Here is a 23,369-nt window from a genome sequence, read left to right as displayed (position 1 = left end):
AACCTTCAATTTTATATTGCTCAACTTCTGAGCAGTTTGAGATTTTGAGATACATCTGCTGCAGAACTTCAGGAAGCAGAACCCAAAGCCTGACAGAAAAGGGAAGGGCCACCCCGACAGCACCAGAGCTGACCACCTCTCCAGTGGGACAGCAGCAGGGCTGGAACTCCGGCTTATTGCACAGACCCGGCACCCCATCCCAGCCGGAACTGTCGGAACAGCAGGCTGCCATGCCACCCTTCCCTGATTTCCCCCCCCGCCCAAGAGGGTTTTGGCTACTTCCCCTTCGAAGGATTGGCAAGAATCTTCAAGACCTATCCCAGACTGGATATGTTTAACAGCAACCATTTTTGCTGCTTGCACATTTAAACCCAGTCCCACTCCCTCTTGCCCTTACCTATTCCAGGTCAAGGTCTCCACTACCTCACCTTACTTGCGGAAACGTCCCATGCTCTGTTTCATAAAAGGCTCTTCACTGCTTACACCTCCTTCTCCAGCCAGTTCTAGAGGTCTCCTCTACACCACAAGGAGAATGACCCCAGGTTTAGTCTCTGCTTTCTGTGACGTTAGCATCAGTCCTCACAGAATTGCATCAAGCTCTCGATGGAGTCTACTCACTTTCTCTCTGACTTTTTTGATCTCCTCTACAGTCAAACTGGACAGCTGCTTCTTGCCTAAGGACCTGTGAGGAGACATTCAACTCAAGCAAGGGAAAAAAAAAAATTACTACATGGGTTTTATTCCTGAGACACCCTAGTTTCCAAGAGCTGTTGCATGGAATATTGCCAGGCTATAACTGACAGGGCTGGCCCATGGGCTTAGCACAACTGGGACACAGGCAGCACCATCAGCCCCAGACAAAGCGAGGGCAAGAAACGTGCAATGGAAGTTAACTACTTAAAGAGACTATCAACTGATCTTCAGAACCTATACAGGAATTGCTAGTTGTTCGGCTGAATAAATGGCCTGATAAATTCACAGCTTGTCTCTTGATGCTTTCAAACAGACATGCCTGAGATGGCAGCCAGGGTCTTTCTTTTAAGTTTCGCAACATAATAAAGAACTTGACACTGAGCCTTGCAACTGGAGAAAACAGAGACCCACAACAGTTTCCCTGCTAAATACAAATATAAAATACAAGTAAGGATTTGACAATTTTTTTTTCCCTCTACAGTTATTTTAGGTGAATTCCAGTCCAGAAACATGAAGGAGTTTGTTCCCAAAAGAGATTTTGCAAAATAGTAACCCAAAATACAAAATTCATCTCGGCATGTATTACAAGGAAAGTGCTGATATACATTCACACTTTATTTCATTTTTTTTTCAAGGAATAACATACCAGTAAAAATCCATGCACATCTGCCTTACTGCAAACTCCTTGCTCTCACCGGGAAGTGCTTATTCTTGCAGACAATCCCACATAAACCAATGCTTCCTTTCCTTAGATGTCACATTAAACTACTCAGCTTTTAAGTGTTGTGAATGGGATTTGCAATCTGTTATAACATAAGTAAAGAGGATTGTCTGTATTTATGGAGCAAATGCCGGAAAACAAGAAGAGAATGACATCTCCTTTAAAGAAACTGCAGACAGTACAATTGGCGTATTTCAAAATTCTAAGGCAACAATACTGGGCCAGCACATGAAACTCTACTCTTGAGGCCAAGTTAATGCACTGCTTTCTCCTACACAGTAGAAATACTCTGTTTTTTCCCCTTGTCTTTTTTTTTAATTCAGTAATAGGTAGCAATATGAAATACTGCCACCTGACAACTTAGGTACTCAACTTCTGCATTCAGTAAATCCCGTAAGATAACATGTAATGCCTGGTCTGAGTAGTGCACTCACTATTTATGATAATCTATTCGGTGATATTAATGTATATTAAAAATACACATGCACATTTTTTCAGACTTGCAATTTAATGTATTTTCATAATTCGCTACAAAAATGTGGTTTCACAATACACCATGACTCCTACAGTAGTATGGAGAATGTACAGATGTCTTTCCCAGAACTAGCAATACTGCGTACTGTGCAAATTGTCTAGGACTCCAAACTTGTTGAGCAGCAGTTATAAGAAAATTTGTGGGTTGAATACTGATATCAAAATACAGATTTAAATAATTTACTCTTAAAACCAACCATATTTATAGCCTCTTACAGAAAATAAACAATTCATCTGATTATCAGATATGTCCTCAGTTTTTCCAGTTCCAAGGTATACACAGGTCTCCATCCTGCAGCACAGAGTAGAAATGCGATATGCAAAGGTGCATGCCTTGTAGGTACGGCAATGATTCTTCCAGCAGTCGCTTACAACAATCTATCATCTGTGCACTGGAAACACTGGGTTCCTTATACAGCCGATCCAATGAAAATTTTTCAGTGGAAGTATCGATTAGCTCTCTTTCTGTAATCATCATCCTAGCAAATGAAGACAACATACAGTGACAAAATTAGAACTTAAATCTCTTAAAAAAAAAGAAACACCTTGAAATAAGTATACTTGTAGGTTATATACACGTAAACAAAGGTGTCATTTCATGTACAGCTATGGCACAGCTGAGATTTTTGTACAGGCTGATACTCACATGCCTACCTCAGAGGCTAGACTGAACATGCTTTCACGGCTATGGGCAACAGTATGCCTACCGATTCAAGTTTGAAAGCCCATGACATTTTTTTGGTCACCAGGAAACAGGGAAAAATACCAACAGAGAAGTCTTATGAAGCTCCATTTTTAACGTATGGGATGAAAGTACTTAAGCAACCTTGAAAGTGTAAGCTTTAAGAATAAAATCATGTTAGGAATTACTCTGTCTTTTTAACTGAGATCCGTACTCTGCACGTCATCAAAACCAACAGACGACAGGTACAGCTACCTGATGTATATTAAATGTGTCAATAACTTACTAATTGCAGAACTATTAAAGGTCTTTTCCAACCTAAATGATTCTATGAATACTGAATTCGTAGCTCATAGATGATTTTTTCCATTCACCCCAGACAGAGTGATAAGACACCACATGGCAAACTCAAACTACTCAGAAAATAAAGTTAATGTGCAGAATTAATTAAGAGTCACTGGAACGGTGGCTGATCGTCTAATGTAGAGACAGTTCAGGTTCAGCCAGCCTTCCTAGCTCAGGCACTGTGCCACATTAACATCGCCATACTTCCAGAGCCAGCTTGCTTAGGGGAACAGCACCGGTGCTGCTCTACAAGAGACTCTGTGCTGAACAGGGGAGGAGCACGTTTGCAGGGCCACTGGGACGGGAATCAGCCCAAGCTAAGCGTGGAACAGCTACCGAGACTATCTGACTCAGGTGAAAACAGTGCCGTAGGGGCTTAACACCCCCCTTTACACAGCTCAGTGTGGGATCTCCATGTACCTGCGAGGCACTGCGCCCTGCTGAGGCATTCGGATGGCTGTACAAGAGCCAGCCCAGCCCAGCTCTGGCGGTCAGGGGTGAACTGAGCCAGTGAGTTAACCTGGAGCAAGCCTACCCTGCCTACTGACTGTATTCACGCCACCCTCCTGACCACTTTCCCAAACAGCTGAGCACCAAGCTTTCCTCTTCTGTGAAACCTTAGGCTGCCCTGAAGGATATAAAGTTAGCTGCACACAGTGAGAACTGTGGGTTTATTTTTAGTCACTTCCACAAGGAGGTTTACACCTCTATCACAATACAAAACTGATAGGTTGCAAAAGCAAGGGAAGGAGAAGTAGAGTCCTACTAAATCCTGCATTACTAGAAGACTGACATTGTCCACACAGGTAAGACAACTTGCTAGAACAGCAGCATTTAAACTCCCCAGTACATCAGGTCATACAGAATTCCAGCTACACGATGCTATTTACTGCATGTAAAACATTCATCTGCATGTGCAAAGTAAATCCAGTACATCTCAAAGTATTTTCCTTTATCTCAGGGCCCCTTTAACAGCCACAGGAGGCTAAGGAAAGTCAGAAGTACAGAATGCATTCTGTTCAAGGAAGTATTAAGTAGAAAAGGAGATTTCAGCCTCAAAGAGACAATTAAGGCAAAATATGACATATCCACAAAAAAGTAAAGGTGATAAATACAGAATGACTGGTTTTATATTTCCTACAGCACAAGAACAAGAGAGAATGACAAATTAAATCATCAGGCTGTAGGTCTACAAAACAGAACACCTCTTCCCTCCTTCATATACATATGCTACATGTAATTCAACTGCAATTTTGTGGCTCCAAAATACCCCATGGCACAAGTATAAATCAGCTCAATAAATGATTAAACATCTAAGGGGGGCAGGGGGGAAAGATGATCTGTTAAATGCTCTTAACATGACAATGTTTCCAGCTTCAGTTTTCTGAAGTGCAGTCAGTCAGAAATTGGAAAGGAGTCCAGAGTACAAAAACCCACCATTTTTGCCCCATTCACACAGACTTTCCATAAGCTAATGGATGATGGAGACAGACCTTCAACATGACCTAGTATAGTTGTTCTTTACTATGTTACACAAACCAGCAAGTCATCCAACACACAGCAAAAGCTGAGATACATAGCTTGGCTCTTACAACACAGCTGCTTCCACTCTGAGGGAAGCCCCACATTTTTCCTGGATTAGTGCCTTTATACTGTAGGGCAATGCGAGGTTTTTGGAGAGTGAGTTAACCCAGACACAAATGCATACGCTGGCTACAACATCCCTCCCAATCTCTACTGACAATACTTTCCCAGCTGTCACATATGGACGGCTACATAGAGAGCTATTCAGCAGTTATAACTTATATGGCAAAAATAATCTAACTTCAAAGCTAGACTAGGGTTATGGAAAAATTCCAAAAACCCTCCATGTTTTACCAAAGTTTATCTCCAAAACACATCCTCCCAAGTAATCAGGTCTTAACGGAGCTAAAATATTACAGCCTTCAGTAAGACTCGTGCCTAAAATACCTTCACAAAAAAAATCTGGATCAATATATCAGGTATACACTCATGACAGTGTGATACTTCAATAATTCATTAAAAGCTTTCCTAAGCAGAAAATAAACTTGCAGTAACAACCTCTAAAAGGACATAATACCCAGTTATCTATCACAGTATTTTATTCAAAATAAAACCAGTGTTTCTACTTCATGCTCTTAATCCTCAAAGACACATACAAGAACAAGAAAAAAATTTACAGTTCTGATGGACAGTACAAGTCATGAACTTTAATACTGAAGTATGGTACTATGACTCACTACTGTTATCTCTCTCGCATCTGTGAAAGAGTACCAAGGAGGTATTTGTCTCATCGTTCTACCCCATTTTTTTCCTTCCCCTTTTTAGGTACTAATTAATCTTTTCCTCAACTAACTGACAATTAGAAATAATAATTCTATAATCAGTCTCAAGTTATTTTTAGATTTTACTGCTTTCTTGTCACAATGTAAGTAACGTCAATAGGAGGTTGCTGCTGTTATTATTCAATAAAAAGGTCTCTTCCTTAAAAATTCCAGCCCCTCCCCTTTGGGGAATTAATTGTAAAAAAATTATGTAATTTTATCTTGTAAGCAAAGATCTTTTATTTCTGAATAAAGTACAACTATTTCTACAAGGTGAAGGATGGGTATTTTCCAATAACTGTGTTCACTGAAGGCTAAAATTTTTGAATTAGTAAAGTTCTGTTTTATAAGCAGAAGTTTTTTCCCCACTACAAGAGCATGAATACATTCTTCAGAGTTCTCCTCCAAATAAAACATGACATACAAAGATTTTCATGAGCTAAACATATTGAGACACATGAACACTTACTCCTCCTTTCTTTTCAGATTATGCCTTGCTTCCTGTGCTTTGGCAAAAAAAAACCATTGAAGGGTTGCTGGATCACAGACCGTTGGGATCATAAAGTGTCCAAATTCATGTAAGCTTGGTGCATACCTGTCACTAATGAAACATGACGGAAGTAAAAAACAAGGTATCATTTTTTCTCTTATGCAAGTATTTAGGTGAATTACTTTCAGAACAAATTCTGAAGATAAAAAGAGTATCGGGTAATTACAATCAGAATAAGTGGTAGAAAATCAAGTTTGATTCATGAGAATACATAAGCATCATAAATAAAGCTTTTTAAAAATTACATGTCAAAATTAACTCTCAACAATACTAAAAAAAATATAAACAGTAGCACCATCATACACAGCTGAGTGTTGACCTGACAGCATAAAACCTTTGATTTAACACAGCAGAACACTGCTAAGATAAAGACAGAACTTTGACTCTAACTTGCATGAAATTAAGCAGGATTTTCTTCAGTTTGATTCCTTCTTAACCCATAAAAAGGCACTTAAAACCTTTACAAACAAAAAGACTTCAACATAACGAAAATCCGTTATTATATTAGTTTTCTTCATAGTAAGAGTAATAATCAGTATAAACATAAAAAAGAAGACTAAGGCTCTAAAAGGAAGAAACTTTCCTGCAAATACCTACCTCTCCAGAACCATCTGCAAGCCTCGCAGACTGCGAGGATGAAAAGGTAGTCTACTGTCACGTAATTTATTATAGAAAGAATCTAGAGTCTCGTAGTACTCTTCTAGAGTCAATAGGGGTTGCAGTTCTTCAATATATATTACTTGTATGCCTCCCAGAAGTTGGCTTATCCGGTCTTCCAAGAAGAGCAGCCTTTTCTGAAGTTTATAATAATTTGGCAATCTCTCAAAAATCTGTGCACACACACAAACAAACATCTTCTATGTTACAAAGCCTAAAACTTAAAATTAAGGAACTACCCCCATCCCTGTGAAATTATAAAAGAAGAGTGTCTTAAAGTAAACATGGAACCCAAGGAAGGGGGAAAAATAAAATTCAAAGAACACTAAAAATCAGAAATATAGAGTATATAATTTTAGGGCAAGACATAGTGGAATAAGACTGTAATTATTCTGAGTATTTACTTTATACTATAAAGGCACCAAAAGGCCCTAACAAAACTGACAGATGTCCTCTTTCTCTCTCTATAGAGAGAAATTAATAGTCCCAGATAAAAAAAGTTTATAATCTGAGGCCTACATAAAATGTTTATCACCACAGTTATAGTAGTAGAGCTATTCCACATACAGTCAAAAGTGGTTTTGCCGGTGTAATTTATATGAACTCCTAAAAAAGAGAAGTCTCTGTTACTGGAACAAGTTTTTTCCAAGGGTTTGGATCATAACCTAGCTCATCTTGAGTCTGAAGGGAGAGGAGAAAGGTCCCAGATTTCTCATCTACAAAACCTATACGAGAAAAGGTTAAGAAGTGATCAGACTTGTGAGTAAAGACATAGAAGGTGTGACGGGGAGAAGGCTGGAACAGGGCAACAAGTCTGTAGTAGTAGTCACTACTTATCTTCTACCTAGTTATTACTACAACGTAGTTTTCCATACCAAAAAATACTGCTGCTGGAACACTTCAAGTGATTTCAGAATAATCTCTTTGGAAGCCCAAGAGAAGCAGAATCAGAACAGCTTTTGTCACAGTAAAATCCATTGGTTCAGCATTTGCATTTGTTACAGAGAAAACCTGCAAAAATCCTCTGAATATTGCACCTCTGACCAAGCATTCTACAGGCTGACTTGAACACTATTCTGCTGCTTCCTTCTTCTAATAATTAGTAACAAAAGTAACAGCCGTTAGGACTGCTTTCAAAAATATTGGTACATTAATATTAGACAAAAAAAATTTCTGCTCTCTAAAAACCAAGCAGCTAACCAACCTCAAAAAGGTTTTCACAGACTTTTTCTGTGTCTCATTTAACCTGATCCTCAGTGCATTTGAAAATAAAAGCCTTTGATTTCAGGTTCAAATACATACCCTTCTGTCTTCCAAAGCAAACACCATCACCACATCATCCCATCTGCACAACACTTTGTGCAGAAACACGACCCCTTCAGAAAACCCCTCAGCAAAGGTTTGAAAGAGGAATATATTCTCTTTCCAAGGGACACAGTCTTTATAATTAGAACACTTTTATTCCAATTACTATCAACACTCTCAAATCTCAGAGTAGAAAGTTTTGCATTAAATTCTAGTTTCTCAGTTTAAGTTCTCTGTAAATCATTCACATTAACAAACCATGGTTTATCTTCTCCCTCAGTGAAACACACATAGGCAAAAGTTCAAGCAACCACCAGAGGAAGCTTTGGATTGAGAGCTAAATTTTCCGTATTATTCATTGATTGGAATACAGAAATAGAATATTCCAATACTCTAGCTAGGTGAAATTCCCAACTGTGAAATGCCACCAGTTATCTCCTTTACAAAGGAATATTTTTTTTGTAGAACTATCAATAATATTTCAGCAACCAGATTCCAGAAAATTTCCTGCAGGGACATGCTGACATCATTACATATTTTATTTGTGGTCCTTTGCATATAATACTTTATCATTCAGGGTGCCAGAAAGCTTGTCAACTCTGAACTTTACCCAAGCAGCAGCAGAATTCACATAGCCACTAGATTTCTGCAACGCACACATTACCTGCCTAAAAGAACAAATTGAAGTGACAGGGTTGGTTAGCAGCCATTGACTGAAATATCACTTCACAACTCCCTTTAAATCCATTTTTACAAAAAATCTGAATAAAATTTGTACATTCTTCAGGGGAATGAGCTCTTTATGGATCATGAAATATTCTGCCAGTGCTCACTGCACTGGAACACTGCTTAAGATTATTTTTCTTTGTACCTAATCAGGGGTAGGACTGATTGGTTTGTGAAAGCAGCAGCAAAAACCTGACAAAGATTGCTGTTAGTAACAGTATATCACAGGATTAAATTTAGAATGCAATGTACACAGTTATGCTAAACATACTAGCTGTGTCTTTGCTTTAAATTACTCATCAGTTATCTGCACCAATTAATATTTTGGTTATAGTGTAAAAGAGGATATCATAACAAGAGGCAGTATCATTTACTTGGAAATCTTCTTACTTTGGTCCAGTGATGGTGAACATCCATGGTTCCCAGCATTACGTGGCCTGCTGCACTCATACCTGAACGGTCTGTAAATACCACCGTGCGCCCTGAAGATTGAACAAAACTCTTTACTAATTTAGGTTATTGCAATTATTCCTATCACTATTTAAGGCTTAGCTAAGCTAGTAACTTGTCATGAACAACACATTTCTACAGCACAAAGACACACAAGCAGGTGTTTTTGTTATTCTCAAGATTTGAAAGAGTGATTCTTGAAAACTCCAGCTCAAGAATTTTTTCATACAAACTTTACTTAGCATTTGCCTTGTCCCTGTTTAAACTCAATAGATTTTTTTTTTAATTAACTGGACTTTTTTTCTTACAAAGACTACTTTTAAAATAGAAAATCTCAGCAGACAGCATAGTCAAAGAAACTGTACAAATCACGTATGCAGTAAGAAATACATGCTGTACACTTAAAGTATATATAAATAAGGTAAAAGTTGGTCAGAGAACTACTGCTTCCACAGAACTCTCTGCAACATGCAAGCTGCAAGAAATGCTTTCACATTAGGTTTTTGCTCTTTTTTAAAAGAAAGAATAGAGACAACAAAAGGATAATACTAGGTTTACTTCTGGGGGGACAAGTCAGCTTTGAGTCTGAGTATGTTTTTTTTAAGCAAAGTACAAATATCCTCAAGAATTCTTTAGGGTAAAAGCACAGGCAACTGTTTATTAAAATAAACTTCCACAAAAAAAGTCTTCAGTGGGATGTATTAATCTACAAGACAAGGCTTAAACAGAAGCTCTTGCTTTCAGAAATCAGTCTTCCAAAATCCTTAAGAGCGAGCAACACTGACTTGAAGGCATCTAGTCCATCCTTGTACCCCAAGGCAAGATCAACGGTACCTGTGTATTTGTCCAGTATATTATTAAAGATCTTCAAAGGTGGAGACTACAACAGATTCACAAGACAGACTTCTCTAGCACTTTAAATCCTTAGCATGCTCAGGTAAAGAAACTAATTTGAAACTTGATACAATTTACAACAACTACTTATTGTCCTACCCACTCTGTCTTTTGACAAAGGATTAGGTGAACCCTCAAATGAAAGCCACTCAAAACTGAGTATCTGCAGACAGGCGTAAAATGTGGAGTTACAATTAGAGCAAACAGCTACTGCCACAGGTCAAACAGCTGCACGAGAAGAATGGTAGGTCAGGTTTACAGAATATTTCAGTTTTTCCTGAGAAAATACTAACTATTAAGGTGTAAAATAGAAGCTGGATGTAGCAAACACACTGTAAGGAAAGGTCACTTTAAAAAATACCCAGTAGCTTAAAATGTCAGTTCTTACCAGCTTTTCAGTAAGGCTGGCAGGCTTGTTTTTGCAGTTATCAAAAGCATTCATGAAAAGAACTGGAGCTCCCTTGTCACAGAAGACTCATGCTCATCTCTGAATCAATACTGTATTAGGATATATGAAACAAGCAACAGAAATACCTTTAACATTCTTTAATACTTCAGGTCTCTGTTGGACTAATCGACCTAGACTGTGTAGTTGGCTACAGCGGTGAGCAATACCCCAGCTTCTCTGCCACCTACATAAAAATATAATTGAAAGTTTCATTCTCAACATTATTAAAAAAAATAATTCACAAAACTGGAGATGCAGCTGAAAGCTTTATAACTCAAACAAAATAGCACTCCAACTGTAATAAAAGCAAAGGCCTACTGAAAAGCTGTCTGCATCATATGCTATTTGGACAGATAAAACACCTAAACAAAATTTCAATCTTTCTTAAAGTGAGTGCCAAAAGCCCAACCAACCAACACCCCTCCCTCCAAAGGAATAAAATCAGACATATGAAAAAATAAATATAAAACCCAGTAGACAGAACACAACTTGGAAATCTCTCTCCCAATAAGGGATTTGTAAGTAAACAGCAACAGTATTCAGCTGCCATGTGGCATGCAGTTTGTTGTACACTGTGTAATGTTTGTCTGGAGGAGCAAATACTGTATATAAGGACCATCTTTTTTCTTTTTCTTCGAGTTCCTAGCCCAGAACATTATTAAGATTCCAGCAGCAAGTTGCTGTCTATATATTCATGTTTCACAGTGGAATAATTTTCATTAAACCTTACAGGAGCCAGGTGTCACATTGCTGACTTCAATATACAATAGCTTTGACATCTCTTCCACCAGACAGGTAAGACAAACTCCTAACAATTTCAAGAAGCATTTAAACTGTAAAATTGTCCCAGTGTATTGAAAAATTACACCCTTTAACAAACTTCTAGCTGATATAAAACTGTCTGAAAATGGGAAATTACCATTTCCTTATTGTACTGGGCCCGTCTGGGAGGGAGTTAATTTTCTTCATTAACACTCCCGTGTTTTGTATTTTTTACTAAAACAAGGTTGATAACATACCACTGTTTTGGCTACTGTGCAGCACTGACACAGTGTCCAGGTTCTCGCTTTTTCTTCCTACTCTGCCCCCTCCACTGGCAAGTAGGCTGGAGCGGGCAAGAAGCTGGGAGGGGACACAGCTGGGATAGGTGACTCCAACTGACCAAAGGGATACTCCAGACCGTATGATGTTGTGCTCAGCAATAAATGCTCAGGGAAAGGAGGATGAAGGGGGGACCCTCGTGGTTATGGTGTTTGTATTCCCAGGCAAGCACTACACATGCTGGGGCCCTGCTTTCCAGAAGAACACCTGCCTGCCAACGGGGAGTAATGAATTAATTCCTCCTTTTGCTTTGCTTGAACATGCAGCTTTGCTACACTTCACCTATTAAAACTTCTACCTTGCTCCATGAGTTCTCTTGCTTTTGCTCTTCCTATTCTCTTCCTCCCATCCCGATGGGGGTGTATGAGTGAGCAGCTGTGTGGGTAGGTACTTAGCTGCTAGCTGAGGTCAACCCACATCATCTCATTTAGGGAAACCTAACTGGCAAAGAACCACTCTTTGGGATGCAGAGAATGGCACTGTGCCACGGCACTTAGGAGGCAACTCAGTCTATTGTAACGCAAGTCAGTAACACTTAAATTCCTGTCTGGTGCTGCTGAGAGAAAAAAGGTGCCTCATAGATCCTACCTTCTCTTCAGCCATCCTAAACTTATACATGGAGTAAAGCCAGTGACCCTATTACTTTTTTAAACCTCTGTGAAAACTAGCATTAGGCTGCAGGATTGCAAATATAGTTTCCTATTAAGACACTAGCTTGTCAGATTTCTACACTCACATTCCTTTTTGAATTATGACAATGTAACTCTTGGAAGGTTAGTAACGCCTCATTGGAACACAATAGTTTTAGTGCATTTTAAAAGCACAAATTATAAGAAAATTAAATTCAAGCCATGAACAGAACCAAACCTATGCCTCTAATGCCGAAGACTGTTTCAGAAACCTTAAAACTCCCACCAAAGCACAGTTGCAGAGAATTAGAAATTGCATTAAAAAACACTGCTTCAGCTTAAAGGAAATCAAGGTCTTTTTACAGAGTGAAAGGACAAAAGCATGATTTCAGAAGCTCCAACTCTCCCTTTCCTGGTTAAAAGAAGAACTTAACAGACTACTCCTTGAAATAATCCCCAAAGTTTATTTTTCCATTATTGAATACCCTCACTGTCATTTCCCATCCTGAATATTCCACTTCAGAACATCCTCAATCGAAGGGACAAAATTTAAAGAAGGATCATAAATTATTTTCTGGAAAATATTCTGAAGAATCAAGTTTACCAACTGTACTCAGCCCCTTCAGGCAAATATCCTCCTCCTCTAGAGTGTGGGGAACGAGACACTAAAAAGAACAACATTTTTATTAAGCCTTCACAGGATGTCAATAGGTACAATGTGCAAAGCTGCATTTCACTGCTAATCTAGTTACCTTTGTAGATATTCACCCGAATTCAGCAAAAGCAATTTCATTGAGGAAAACACCCAAACTAATGCACACACAGAGGTCCTATTTTCAAGTGTTTAGGTGTTTGTCTCAACTGGAGCCTATGTTATTAGTTACAAACACTAGGTCTTTTTGAGCAGATTGTAACAGGAAACTTTTGTCCCCATAGAATTCTTCTAGAAAAATATTCAGTGCAATAACACTTTTACATATATGAAATGTAGCTGTTTTGCTGGAATAGGCTTCTACAGCTCATGGCATAGTATTACACAATACTTCCTGGCTTTGACTGTCTTAATCCGAGTCCAACTGATCTAACTTATTACCTGATATCTGAGAGCTGGAGTTGATGAGAGAGCTCAAATTTTAAACGTTCTAGTTCTTTTCTAAGTGGCAAACTCTTTTTCAGTTTTTTTACCGCACTTGCTTCGTTATCATCTAGCCAGGATCTGAAAGAAGAGGAAAAAACTAACATTAGAGGCATGCTGTATTATCTGTCATGGAAACAGTACAACTAACTGAATTCTTACTGTTAACATTAAGATTTTATTTCAGTTTACTAGGTAAAGGTTTTTTTAAAAGTAGGACAAAAACTGAAATTGCAATGGTTTACCTTAAGATACCTGCAAAGGAATACCTGGTGCTTAATGTTTTTGAGGGGGACTAGGGAATCAAATTGAACCAAAAGACACTGACAACGTTCCAGCTGTAAGACTTAGGGTTGTGAAAGGTGTAGAGCAGCAGATTAGTGTGATTTAGGGGGGCATCTTCAAAAAAAACCGAACCACCAAAGTGATTATAGTAGACTATCAAATAAGGGAGATGGTACTGACGGGCTAAGTTAGGTAACTCTTACAGAGCTGGGATGAACATAGATAAAGCAGGTCAAAGTTTTACAGTTCTTCTGTCAATAATCACAACCAGGCAAACATGATTCATGGAGTACATCTAAAACTTTCAATAAGTAGATCATTCTATTTCTAGGAAAATGTTACTTTAAGAGATTTAGCCTTTGTTCATATCATAAACTTATTTTCATACTTGTATTTTAACAAAGAAATACTTCCATTCTCACACTGTATTCTAAGCAAAAAAATTCAAACTCAGAAGAAGAGAGGCCCAGTGCCAAACGGCTAGGTATTAAAACCAGACTGTTAATATGTAACTGTTTGTGGCATTTCCTGTAAACGTGTAGAAATAAGTAAAAATATTTTCTAGTATGTTAAATCTCAGTTAAGTGTTTTACAGTAGCATATATTATAGTAGTTTTATTTGAGAGGTGCTAGGCAGTATGATGCTCTGAAGGTACTACCACCACAGTTCTGCATTTATTTCAAATGGCACCTAAGTCTCATTGTTACAAAAATTTTCAAGGCAGTATTTTTCACCCTTCCACAAAATATGCACATAAGATTTTATAAACAACCGACTTCTAATGCACAATATGCTGCATTTAATGCAAGTTCAGAATTTATAATTGCCTCAATTTAAATATTAACGTTGGTATACTGAACAACAAATCAGGAGCACAGCACTAAGGTATCTAGCAAATTATAACATTCTAACCTTAGTTTTCACGTTTTATCTGACACCCCAATCCCCCCAAGAATGTGATAATGAAATACTAAAAATAAAGTTAACAGCCATACGGTTTTGTGGTAAGGAGCCATTTGAAGCAAGTGGAACCTCTGCCTTCTACTGAATCGCCACCAATATTCCACAACACTGAAAAGCGAAGATCAACCAAAACCAGATTGACCAAACATTAATGATGTGCGAAAACGCAAGAATGCCTCAGCTTAGCTGGCACTAGTTATCCCAGGAGCTCACCTGAACTCTCTTTAATTATAAAAAGCATGACAGAATTACATGTTGGGCAATAAATGTTTTGTGTTGTTCAGAATGTTTATCAGTAGCATCTAAAAAACCTCAGCATTAGTATAAGATCAATTTAGGTTACAAAATACCAGTTAAATAAAAGCTTTACATACATTAAAGTTGTTTCCACTCTCTGGGCTTGTTCTAGTTCCTCCTCAGGATCCTTGAATCCAGTAAATGAATAATAAGTCTTATCCCATTTGATAGGTCTGTTCACTGTGCTTTTTGATTCCTTGTGGGGCTGCGAGTTCACATTCAAACTTTGAATATGCTCCGTAGATAAACTGCAGGAGTTGAGAATATCTAACACTGTGCTCAGGAGATCCCTAGTATGTAATGTAAAACTGACTGCTCGAAATCCTATAAAATACAAGTCCCACAATTAGTATTATTTAATTGAAATTATGTTAAATGCATCCACATCTCTCTCATCTTACAAGAGCCCAAACAAGACGTACACAGTCGGAAATTATGATATCGTCATTTCAATACTCACTGCAAAATTAATGTGCAGTTTAACATTTAAAACTGTTACATGTCCAAAATTATAAATAGAGCTGTTTTAACTACCTGAATCACTGGACAAATTGGAAAACTAGCTACAGATGCAGCATAACCCAAAAACGGATGCTTTTGCTTTAGCACTGGCAGTTTTGTCCAACAGCTCTACACAGCTCATGTTATTACTGATCATCACTTTGGATATAATTTACTGTAGAAACGCCACACTACAACAGCTCTTCACAGGCTATCAACAGCAGCTTCAGAACAAAACATTGCACTTGCACGCTGGCTAAAATTAAGTCCCATCACTTAGATATTAGGCCTAACTGCCCCATTAGAAAGCAAGCAAGTAGACTCAAGAGTGTAACAGCTGCCAGTTCAACTCTTATTTTAAGTACACTGGACAAAACACTACTATTTTCTTGAAAAATGGTATGACTGTTTTCTAGCACTAGAGTCCCTCACAATTTGCTCAAGTGTTTTTATGAGCAGTATAAAGAACATAAAACTCATCTGTTAGGTAAGGCATATTGGTACATCAGACCAAATACATAGAATAAAATTAATCAAAACCAGTAATCCAAACTCAGCAATATTTTCTGTAGTCTCAAAGCTAAAAGACAATGTGGTAAATTGAAGCTTCAGATATCCTACAACTTCTGCTTACACAGTAAGTTCCTACTGACCCTACAAACATCCTGACATTGTGTACTACACATTATCTGCAATGAACACAAGGACCCAACTGTTGTTCCAGCTAGACATGACAACAGTATTAAGAGCAGAAAAATCACTGACATCAACTTAGGAGTTTTTTTTTTTTACTTTCTCATACTGTAACTTGGCCTCAACTTTGTTATTTCTTATTCTTTCAATGTTTTTTAAAGCTTAAGATGTTTCATTACTTGCATGGTCCTAGCTGGCATATTTAATACATATTTTCATGGTTTGACAGGATTTTATTTAGTCGGAAAGTCATTATGACGGCACAAGGCTAAGTTATGGTCTGAAAAAGTTTCAATACAGGAAGATGCATTCTGCACGATATAAAAGCACCTGAAGCACTGAAGGATTCTTGAACATTAGAAGAGTTTGGTTCTCTTTCTCTTACATAAAACGTAAGCTGAGTTGGCTTAAAGGAGCGAAATCCTGGTTTCTGTAGGTTCTCCAAGTAGCCATTTAACCTCTTCAGAGAGTTTTCATTCACTTCCTGTTTAAAAAATACAAACCAAAAACCAAACCCCCACAAACCTTACAGATGATGAATTTGGCCATTTTTCATCTAAACATTTTTAATCTTACATGCAGAATTAGTTCTTACAAACTGCCAGCTGCTCTTAATAAGTAGTGATATAGTTCATATTCTCAGCATAAATGAATTATCTTGCATGAATAAATTGGATGACATACATACTTGTACTTTCTGTACATTCCAAAACACCACTTTTAAGGTTTTCAAGCTTAAAGAAATCCATTGATTCAAACATAATGCAGAGCATTTCACTGTGACAAAGCAAGTAATATGTATTATAAATTAATCTGGAAGGATTCAGTATTTGTTTAATAACAATTAAACAGAAAATATGACTAATAAGTAACAGGTGTTTTAAGGGACTTAAAGTGCATCTTTTTGTTCTCTGGTAACAACCATATTCAATTCTAATATTACTTTTGTGTCTCTGACAGCAGGAAAACTCGAAAATTTCCATCCCTGACACGTGATACATTTACAAAGAAAGCATACTAAAAGATTTTTACCCTCTCTTTGGGATGCTGGCCAAAGAAATCTGGATGCACAGCAAAATAGAAAGGTCTGAGAGCATTGATGGCATCAGCTCCTGATAAAGTTCGTGACTGAAGAATGCACTGTAGCAGTATCTTCTCCAGACATAACCTAATAAAATAACAAAATGTTTATATATGATGCAACCAAGAGACAAACTGATATAAACGGCATTAGAATGTGACAGAATGGAGTAAACATTCACAGCTGCAATAATTTTAAACCAGTATTAGAAGTCTCAGTTCTGGGGTTTTCCCCTTGCGACTCACAAAGCTGCATTTATATAGAGCAAATCCAACAAATTTGAGAAATGGTGAATGCTAACGGCTGATTACAGGCATGTAAATAAGTACAATAACTTTTCACTGTACTTTCTCGGAGCAGGCTCAAACAAAAATTCCCCAGTCAAGTAGTCTGAATGATGAAGACTGGCTTCAGTGGTATTTTTCATAGCTACTGCTGAAGCTGCTCTTAAAAGCCAAGCCTTACATACTTTTGAACCTCCAAGTTAAAAAGCCAAACCCAGTATTTTTCAAGCAGTGCTGAAAGAATATAAAATTTTACCCAGGAATAATAATCACAATTCAATCAAAAGAAGTTCGTCATTAGTTTGTAAGGTCCACACACTTGTGTCTGTTTAAAAAGATAAAATAAAATCTACTTTCCCAGACATACTCCCTTTATAGAAGACATCAAGTAAAAACATAGTACCTTTCTGCCCTTTGATCTTCATTGAAATAGAGAAAAACAAGAAATTTTTTTGTGCTAGGAAAAGTTAAGTTCAAGTTGTTCTAGGAAGTTCAGAAAGTACAAAAGATCAAATAACCTCCAATTATGCATACATTAAACAACAGTTCTGCAATGAGGACACTTGCGTAACAGAAGACTGAAGTGGGAGGAAAAACAAGTTCTGAATTAAAGACCACCAAAATTTCCTGCCATAGCTCAAAGCTGATACTCAGGTCAGCAAACTAATTACCAAGAGACAGTATATATAAAATCAGCAAGATAATGTGAATTGGTAAATATTTAATAATAGATTTCTCCTTCAGCTGATTTCATGGGCTAACAAATTCAACAGTCCAACCATTTTTCTCTGTGATTAATGTTCATTTTAGTTTGCAGCTCAGAAGGGTAGGGATTCCCCTCTGTCAATCAATACAATGCTGTTCCACTCTTCACAGTACCATTCAAACTGCAAGCCCCAAATAGGAAAATCTATGGCAGACTGGAGGCAAAGCTACCTCCAATTCACATAAAACTAACAACCTTATTAGTAACGGTAAACAAGACTGTTTTACAAAGAGTTATTTGTTCAGCATCCTAGACCAAATAATTATCCTGGACACAGAAATATGTGAGACTATTTCTTGACTGCTTTCCTGAATTAAAATAAAAAACCCAACCAAAAAAAAAATCCCCAAATTTGTGCTCACACAATAAGCAGTATTTTTCATTTTGGCAAACGGTAAATGACAGCAGTTGAGTTGTCAAGCAGATGCAATGACCCTTACTTTACCTTTTTTTGGTCAACATTTCCAACTCTCCAATTAGAATCATGAAAGTAGTTAAAGCTAACTTTTTCTGCCTAAGAGGTGGGCAAATATTTAATTAGTAGGTCTGAAAAGTCAGAATGCTGAAAACATGAGAAGTTTTCATAGAAAAGTGGGATGGAAAATGTGTAATGTAAGAAGACTGATGAAATTTCAAACGGTTATGACTAAACCCAATATTTATGTGCATGGATTAAATGGAAGATAAAAAAAGATAAAATGTATTACTGGCAAACATTTCTACCTCCTTGCTGGCTGCATCTCAGACTTTGAGACTAGTCATCACTATAGCCCATGATCCTACTCAAAATAGCAGGAGATGGTGAAGCACCACACAGTATCACATTTTTACGGAAAGCAAAGGCTCTCAATGACAAGAACATGCTAGATTTGCTCAGTGATGCAGAAAAAGTCTACGTGACCTGGCAAGAAAGGAAGCGAAGCACAATGGATAAAAGTCCACCTGATCATATGCTTTACCATTTTGTATCACAAAAATACCAAAATAACTGTCCTGCTGAGGGAAAAAAAAAAAAAAAAAGAAAGAGCAGAAATTTTTTTTTTGGCAGCAAGTGGGTACAAAGCAGTAAAAAGGGAAAAAACCACTAATTTTCCAACAAAGGCAAAAAAGTAAATTAACCAGCTACCTGTCTGATAGCAGTTTTGACTAACAGCAGTGCAAGAAACCTACATCCTCCTAGACCCAACTGCTTGGAGGAAGTAAGAAGCATATTTCTCTCTTCACCTTATTCATACGTTATTTCCCACATCCACTCTCGAACTACACTGCATGCTGCTTCCAGTAGTTAGGGGAAAAAAGTTCCAACATACCTGGAAACTCTTAATCATACTTGCAAGTTTATTAATCATAAACTTCCATCTGGTATTTAACAAGACAAATGGCCAAGTATGGTTAACTCCAGTTCCCTTGTTTTGTATCTAAACAACACTGCCATGCTAGCAGGAAGGCTCAGGATTCCAGCCAAAAGTCTATTTTGAACTTGCTTAAAAGAGAGACGCTCAAAGGCCAAAATTAGTCTGCGTGACAGAAGGAAGAATTCATTTACTGAAGGTGAAAGACAGAACTCTGAGGCATCCTTCAAGTGAAGTGACAAAATAAGTGAATTAGAATGAATTTAGAGAGAAAAAAAGGCAAGAAAGATGCTTATGGCTTCACTCACAAGGAGCAATAATTTTTCCCATGATCTTCATTTAGATTTTAAGAGCCAAGAAAGGCTTTGTGTTAAAATCAAGGTCATAAGCACTTTGAGAACAGCCGTCTCCACTTCATGAAAGATATGAAACACAATCTCCACTAGAACATATTATGCAATCATACTGTAGGAGCGATTTAATTTATTGATTAAATAATTCCCTTCAACTTTCTTTTTTATTTTTTCTTCACTTCTCTCTGAAGTTTAAATTTTTGGCTTATAGCTTTGGCACTGAAAAGCTTTGTTAAATTAAGCTCCTTATTAGAGATATATTCACTCATTTTGAAACACTGAGCTTTAATAACTCAATAATGCAGTAATATATTTGATATCATATTCAGATTTAGGCTGCCCTTTTCTCATACTTAAACTATTTTAAAACCCTTGTTTTGTTGAGACCTTTTTAATGTCTCACTCGAGGACTGGCATATGCCTTTGGGGATTTTCAGCTGTGGATGTTCTGTTGAAAGCTTCAAGCTGTAAAGATGAGAAAGCCAAAGGAATAAGCATTAAACAAGAAAACCACACCAGTTTTACATATATGCAAGCCGTAAGTACACACTTAAACATATGTTAAAGGTAAATTAGGTCAGCAACATGCTATACCTTCTCACGGCTCTTAAGCAGCAGAACATTTCAGCAATTCCAATGGTCAAGCCAACTTTCAGCCATCCACTAACTCACTGTGAAAAAAAATAAAGAAAAAGAAAAAATCCTATTTAGTAACGGACATGAGTATTTTCCCCTGTTACTTATCAGTGCATTTTCTAAATCCTAGGTGATAACTTTTAAAGTCACAACAGTAGTACAAAATTGCGAAATCACACATAAAACCTAAAAGCGTTCTGTAAGAATGTTTTCAGTTTCCTCCACTAACAGTGTCTTACAAATATTAACAGTAGCTACCATAATTTGATTGGAAGATTAATATTTAAAGATGTTCCAGTTAAGAAAAATCCCCCTAAGAAATAACTAATTGCAAATGTTTCCTGCTCTTCCTGATGTTCAGTTTTTGTCTTGAAGTACAGAAACAAAAAAAGGCAGCTTGCTTTCAGCACAAACACAGAGCAAGTAAATGCCATGTAAATTTTCACTCCACTGAGTCCAAAACTTTCAAACAATGATAATACTTTAAAATACGTACACCAACGATTTTATGGGGGTGCAACATAAAAACAAAGGAAAAGGCACTGCCACACAACAATGCCTTGAAATCTTTACCAAAAGTTTGCTGGCATCCATAAAAATGAATTCAAAATTTTTACTAGTAACTTCCACACTACGCACGTGTAACTGAGCGTTTTCCAAGAGGAGATAAACCACTTAGCCTGTCAGAGTGCAAACTTAGACCTAATTATTAGGGATTATGAGGGTAGCCCCCTATTGGCAATGTTTTCCTCGTGTTTTTCATGCACTTTTATTTTTAAATATACTTTTCTTTGCGTTTTTGAAAATAACATGCCCCCACTAACGGCCCACACGTTGCCATTTTCAAGCACCTCAGATGAGCAGTTATCAGAGAAATACCATCCTGGTTCCAATACAGCACAATAGCTCATATGACAGTTTTCCAAGACATTGGAAGTTTTAGCATTGCATCTTACTGCTACAAATATACTTCACTAAGAATGTCAACTGTTTACCAAATATTTTACTAGGTATTTGTGAGCAAATAGAGTGAGAAGAAAAAAAAAAATAGGCAGAGATAAAATATCACCAGAACGCCTTTCAATTTTTGTCTTCCAATTTCCGATTTTCAACTAGGCGGGAAAGGCAATAATAATTTCGCCTCTAGCAGCAGTCCTAATCATCAGCTAACTTAAGTACATCAACAAGCCCTTTGGTAATAAAACATTTCTCCGTCTGTAATTTTAGCTTCAGGGATTTGGATAGACGATGGAAAAACCCAGCAATCTCACTAATCTGCGGCAGCACTTTATATAACCGGACAAAACCACCATTGTTTCTTGTTTTAAATGCTCTATTAACCGCCGAGAAACTGTTACATGGCTGAGGTAAACAAGAGCCTCCGGTCTCGCGTGTCACCTGCCGCCAGCTCAGAGGGGCTGGCCAGCACGGCGCAGGACACGGGCCGCCCCGCAGTCACCCTGCAGACGCCGGTGGGAACGCGCCGCCCGCCCCACCCGCGCCGCCGGACCGTTCACCTCAGGGGTTCATCCGCTCTGACCCCCGCGGCGCGGCGGGGAAACCGCACGGCGACGAGCCCGGTGCCAGCGCGCAGGGCACAGGCTGGCGTGAGGCGACCGGCCCGGCCCGCTGCGGGAGGCCCGCAGGCCCCGGCGGCTCCGCCGCTCACGCAGCCCTGGCAGAACCACCCGACGCGCGGAAGGGCAGGTCTTCCCCGCGCCGGCGGGGAGCGGGGTGCGCCAGGGCCTCCGGCGCCACGGGCCCCCCGCGCCGCGGCAAGGAGCCCCCGCCCGCCGCGGCTCTCGGGCGCGGCGCCGGGCAGGTGCCCGGGGCTCGGCCACGCGCAGGGGCTGGCGCTCTGCCGCGCCAGGGCGGCCTCGGGGGCTGTGCCGCTGGAGGGGGGCGGTCGGGCCGGGCGGCTGCTACCTGCCGGGCCCGCACCGCCGCGTGCGCGTCCGCACGTACCGCTCCGCGCCCACGGGCCCGCCACGGGCAGGCGGGAGCTGCCCCTCGCCCGCTCCCGGCCTCACACCGTCCTCCGAGGTCGCGCCGCCTTCCCCGCCCCCTCCCTTTCTCCCCGCTCCGCGGCGTCGCCCCGCGCGGAGGAGCCCGAGGCCCCCGGCCCCGCTTACCGCCACGGCCGGACAGCGCCCGCCGGGACTCGGCCCCCATCCCCTGGCGCAGCCGCCCCCGCCGACGGCCCCGGAGCGGCGGGAGGGGGCGGGGCAGCGCCGCGGCGGGCGAGGGGGATTCCCGCCGGGGGCGGGGCCGGGGGCGGTGGGAACGGCGCGCGCCTGCGCTCCCGACCCCGCCCGCCCCGCCCCGGCCTGCGCGCCCCGCCCGCCTCGCCCCGCGCAGGCGCAGCCTGGTCCCCTGCCCGCTCCGCGGCCGCCGGGGCCGTGCGGAAGCGCTACGGGCCGGCGTGCGGAGAATTAGGCGGAACAAACCCGTTGTAGCGATCGCTGCGACCCTTGAAGGCGTTGCCGCTGCCCCCCCGGCAGCGCCGGCCGCGGGGCAGCGGGTCCCGTCGCGCTGCGGCGGTGCCCGCGGGTGTTACGGGGGCCGCGGGAGGCGCACCCCGGGCAAGGCGCCGCCGCGGCCAGGCCGGCGGGGCTTCACCCGCACCCGTGCAGGCCCTGGCCCTGCCTCGGGCGGCCCGACGGGTGCGGGAGCCAGCGCGGAAGAGCGGGAGCTCTTTCCCTGCCGTTCCTAGCGTAGCGCTCCGCGTATACCTGCATCTATACACCGTTTTTTCTTCCCAGGTGGTTGGTGCTAGGAAGCGGCTGATGCTGGGGCGTGCTGCGGCCGAGCCAGCCGTCCGGTGCCCTGCTAGGGACCGCGGTTACGTGCGTACGACCCGCTGCCTTTCCAGGCGGAACAGGTTAAGAGAGGGCGGACGGGGTTCAGGAAAGATCTGTAGTTCAGTGAAGCTTTAAATCAAG

General features: G+C 40.2%; 1 protein-coding gene across 3 annotated transcripts; it reads right to left on the bottom strand.

Annotated features, from left to right (window-relative positions):
- Nucleotides 1–254: 254 nt before the first annotated feature.
- TCAIM (T cell activation inhibitor, mitochondrial) lies at nt 255–23,302 on the bottom strand. 3 transcript variants are annotated; one of them, XM_080387260.1, is made up of 11 exons: nt 23,160–23,302; nt 20,386–20,462; nt 16,988–17,123; nt 16,286–16,439; nt 14,839–15,085; nt 13,174–13,296; nt 10,437–10,534; nt 8,949–9,040; nt 6,468–6,700; nt 5,790–5,921; nt 255–2,427 (listed from the first exon to the last, which is right to left on the bottom strand). In XM_080387260.1, the coding sequence occupies exons 2-11, from the start codon at nt 20,412–20,414 to the stop codon at nt 2,202–2,204; spliced, it is 1,470 nt and encodes a 489-aa protein (XP_080243386.1). In that variant the 5' UTR covers nt 20,415–20,462; nt 23,160–23,302; the 3' UTR covers nt 255–2,201. The 3 variants fall into 3 exon arrangements, with proteins under 3 accessions (XP_080243386.1, XP_080243385.1, XP_080243387.1); XM_080387259.1 differs by lacking the exon at nt 23,160–23,302 and adding an exon at nt 22,560–22,711; XM_080387261.1 differs by lacking the exon at nt 23,160–23,302 and adding an exon at nt 22,393–22,413.
- Between the last annotated feature and the right edge of the window lie 67 nt (nt 23,303–23,369).

The sequence above is a fragment of the Falco punctatus genome (assembly GCF_963210335.1).
Source record: "Falco punctatus genome assembly, chromosome: 4".
NCBI lineage: Eukaryota > Metazoa > Chordata > Aves > Falconiformes > Falconidae > Falco > Falco punctatus.
Note: the sequence above shows the minus strand (reverse complement) of the source record. Positions and strands in the feature narration are given on the sequence as shown.

Excerpts from the sequence above, each read along its gene's own strand:
- TCAIM (XM_080387260.1), bottom strand. The coding sequence starts at position 20,414 with ATGTTCTGCTGCTTAAGAGCCGTGAGAAG. Across the intron at positions 15,086-16,285 it reads AGAATCCTTCAGTGCTTCAG|GATTTCGAGCAGTCAGTTTT; the intron begins GTGCTTTTATAT and ends TGTATTTTATAG. Across the intron at positions 5,922-6,467 it reads TTGCAGATGGTTCTGGAGAG|TGACAGGTATGCACCAAGCT; the intron begins GTAGGTATTTGC and ends ATGTTTCATTAG.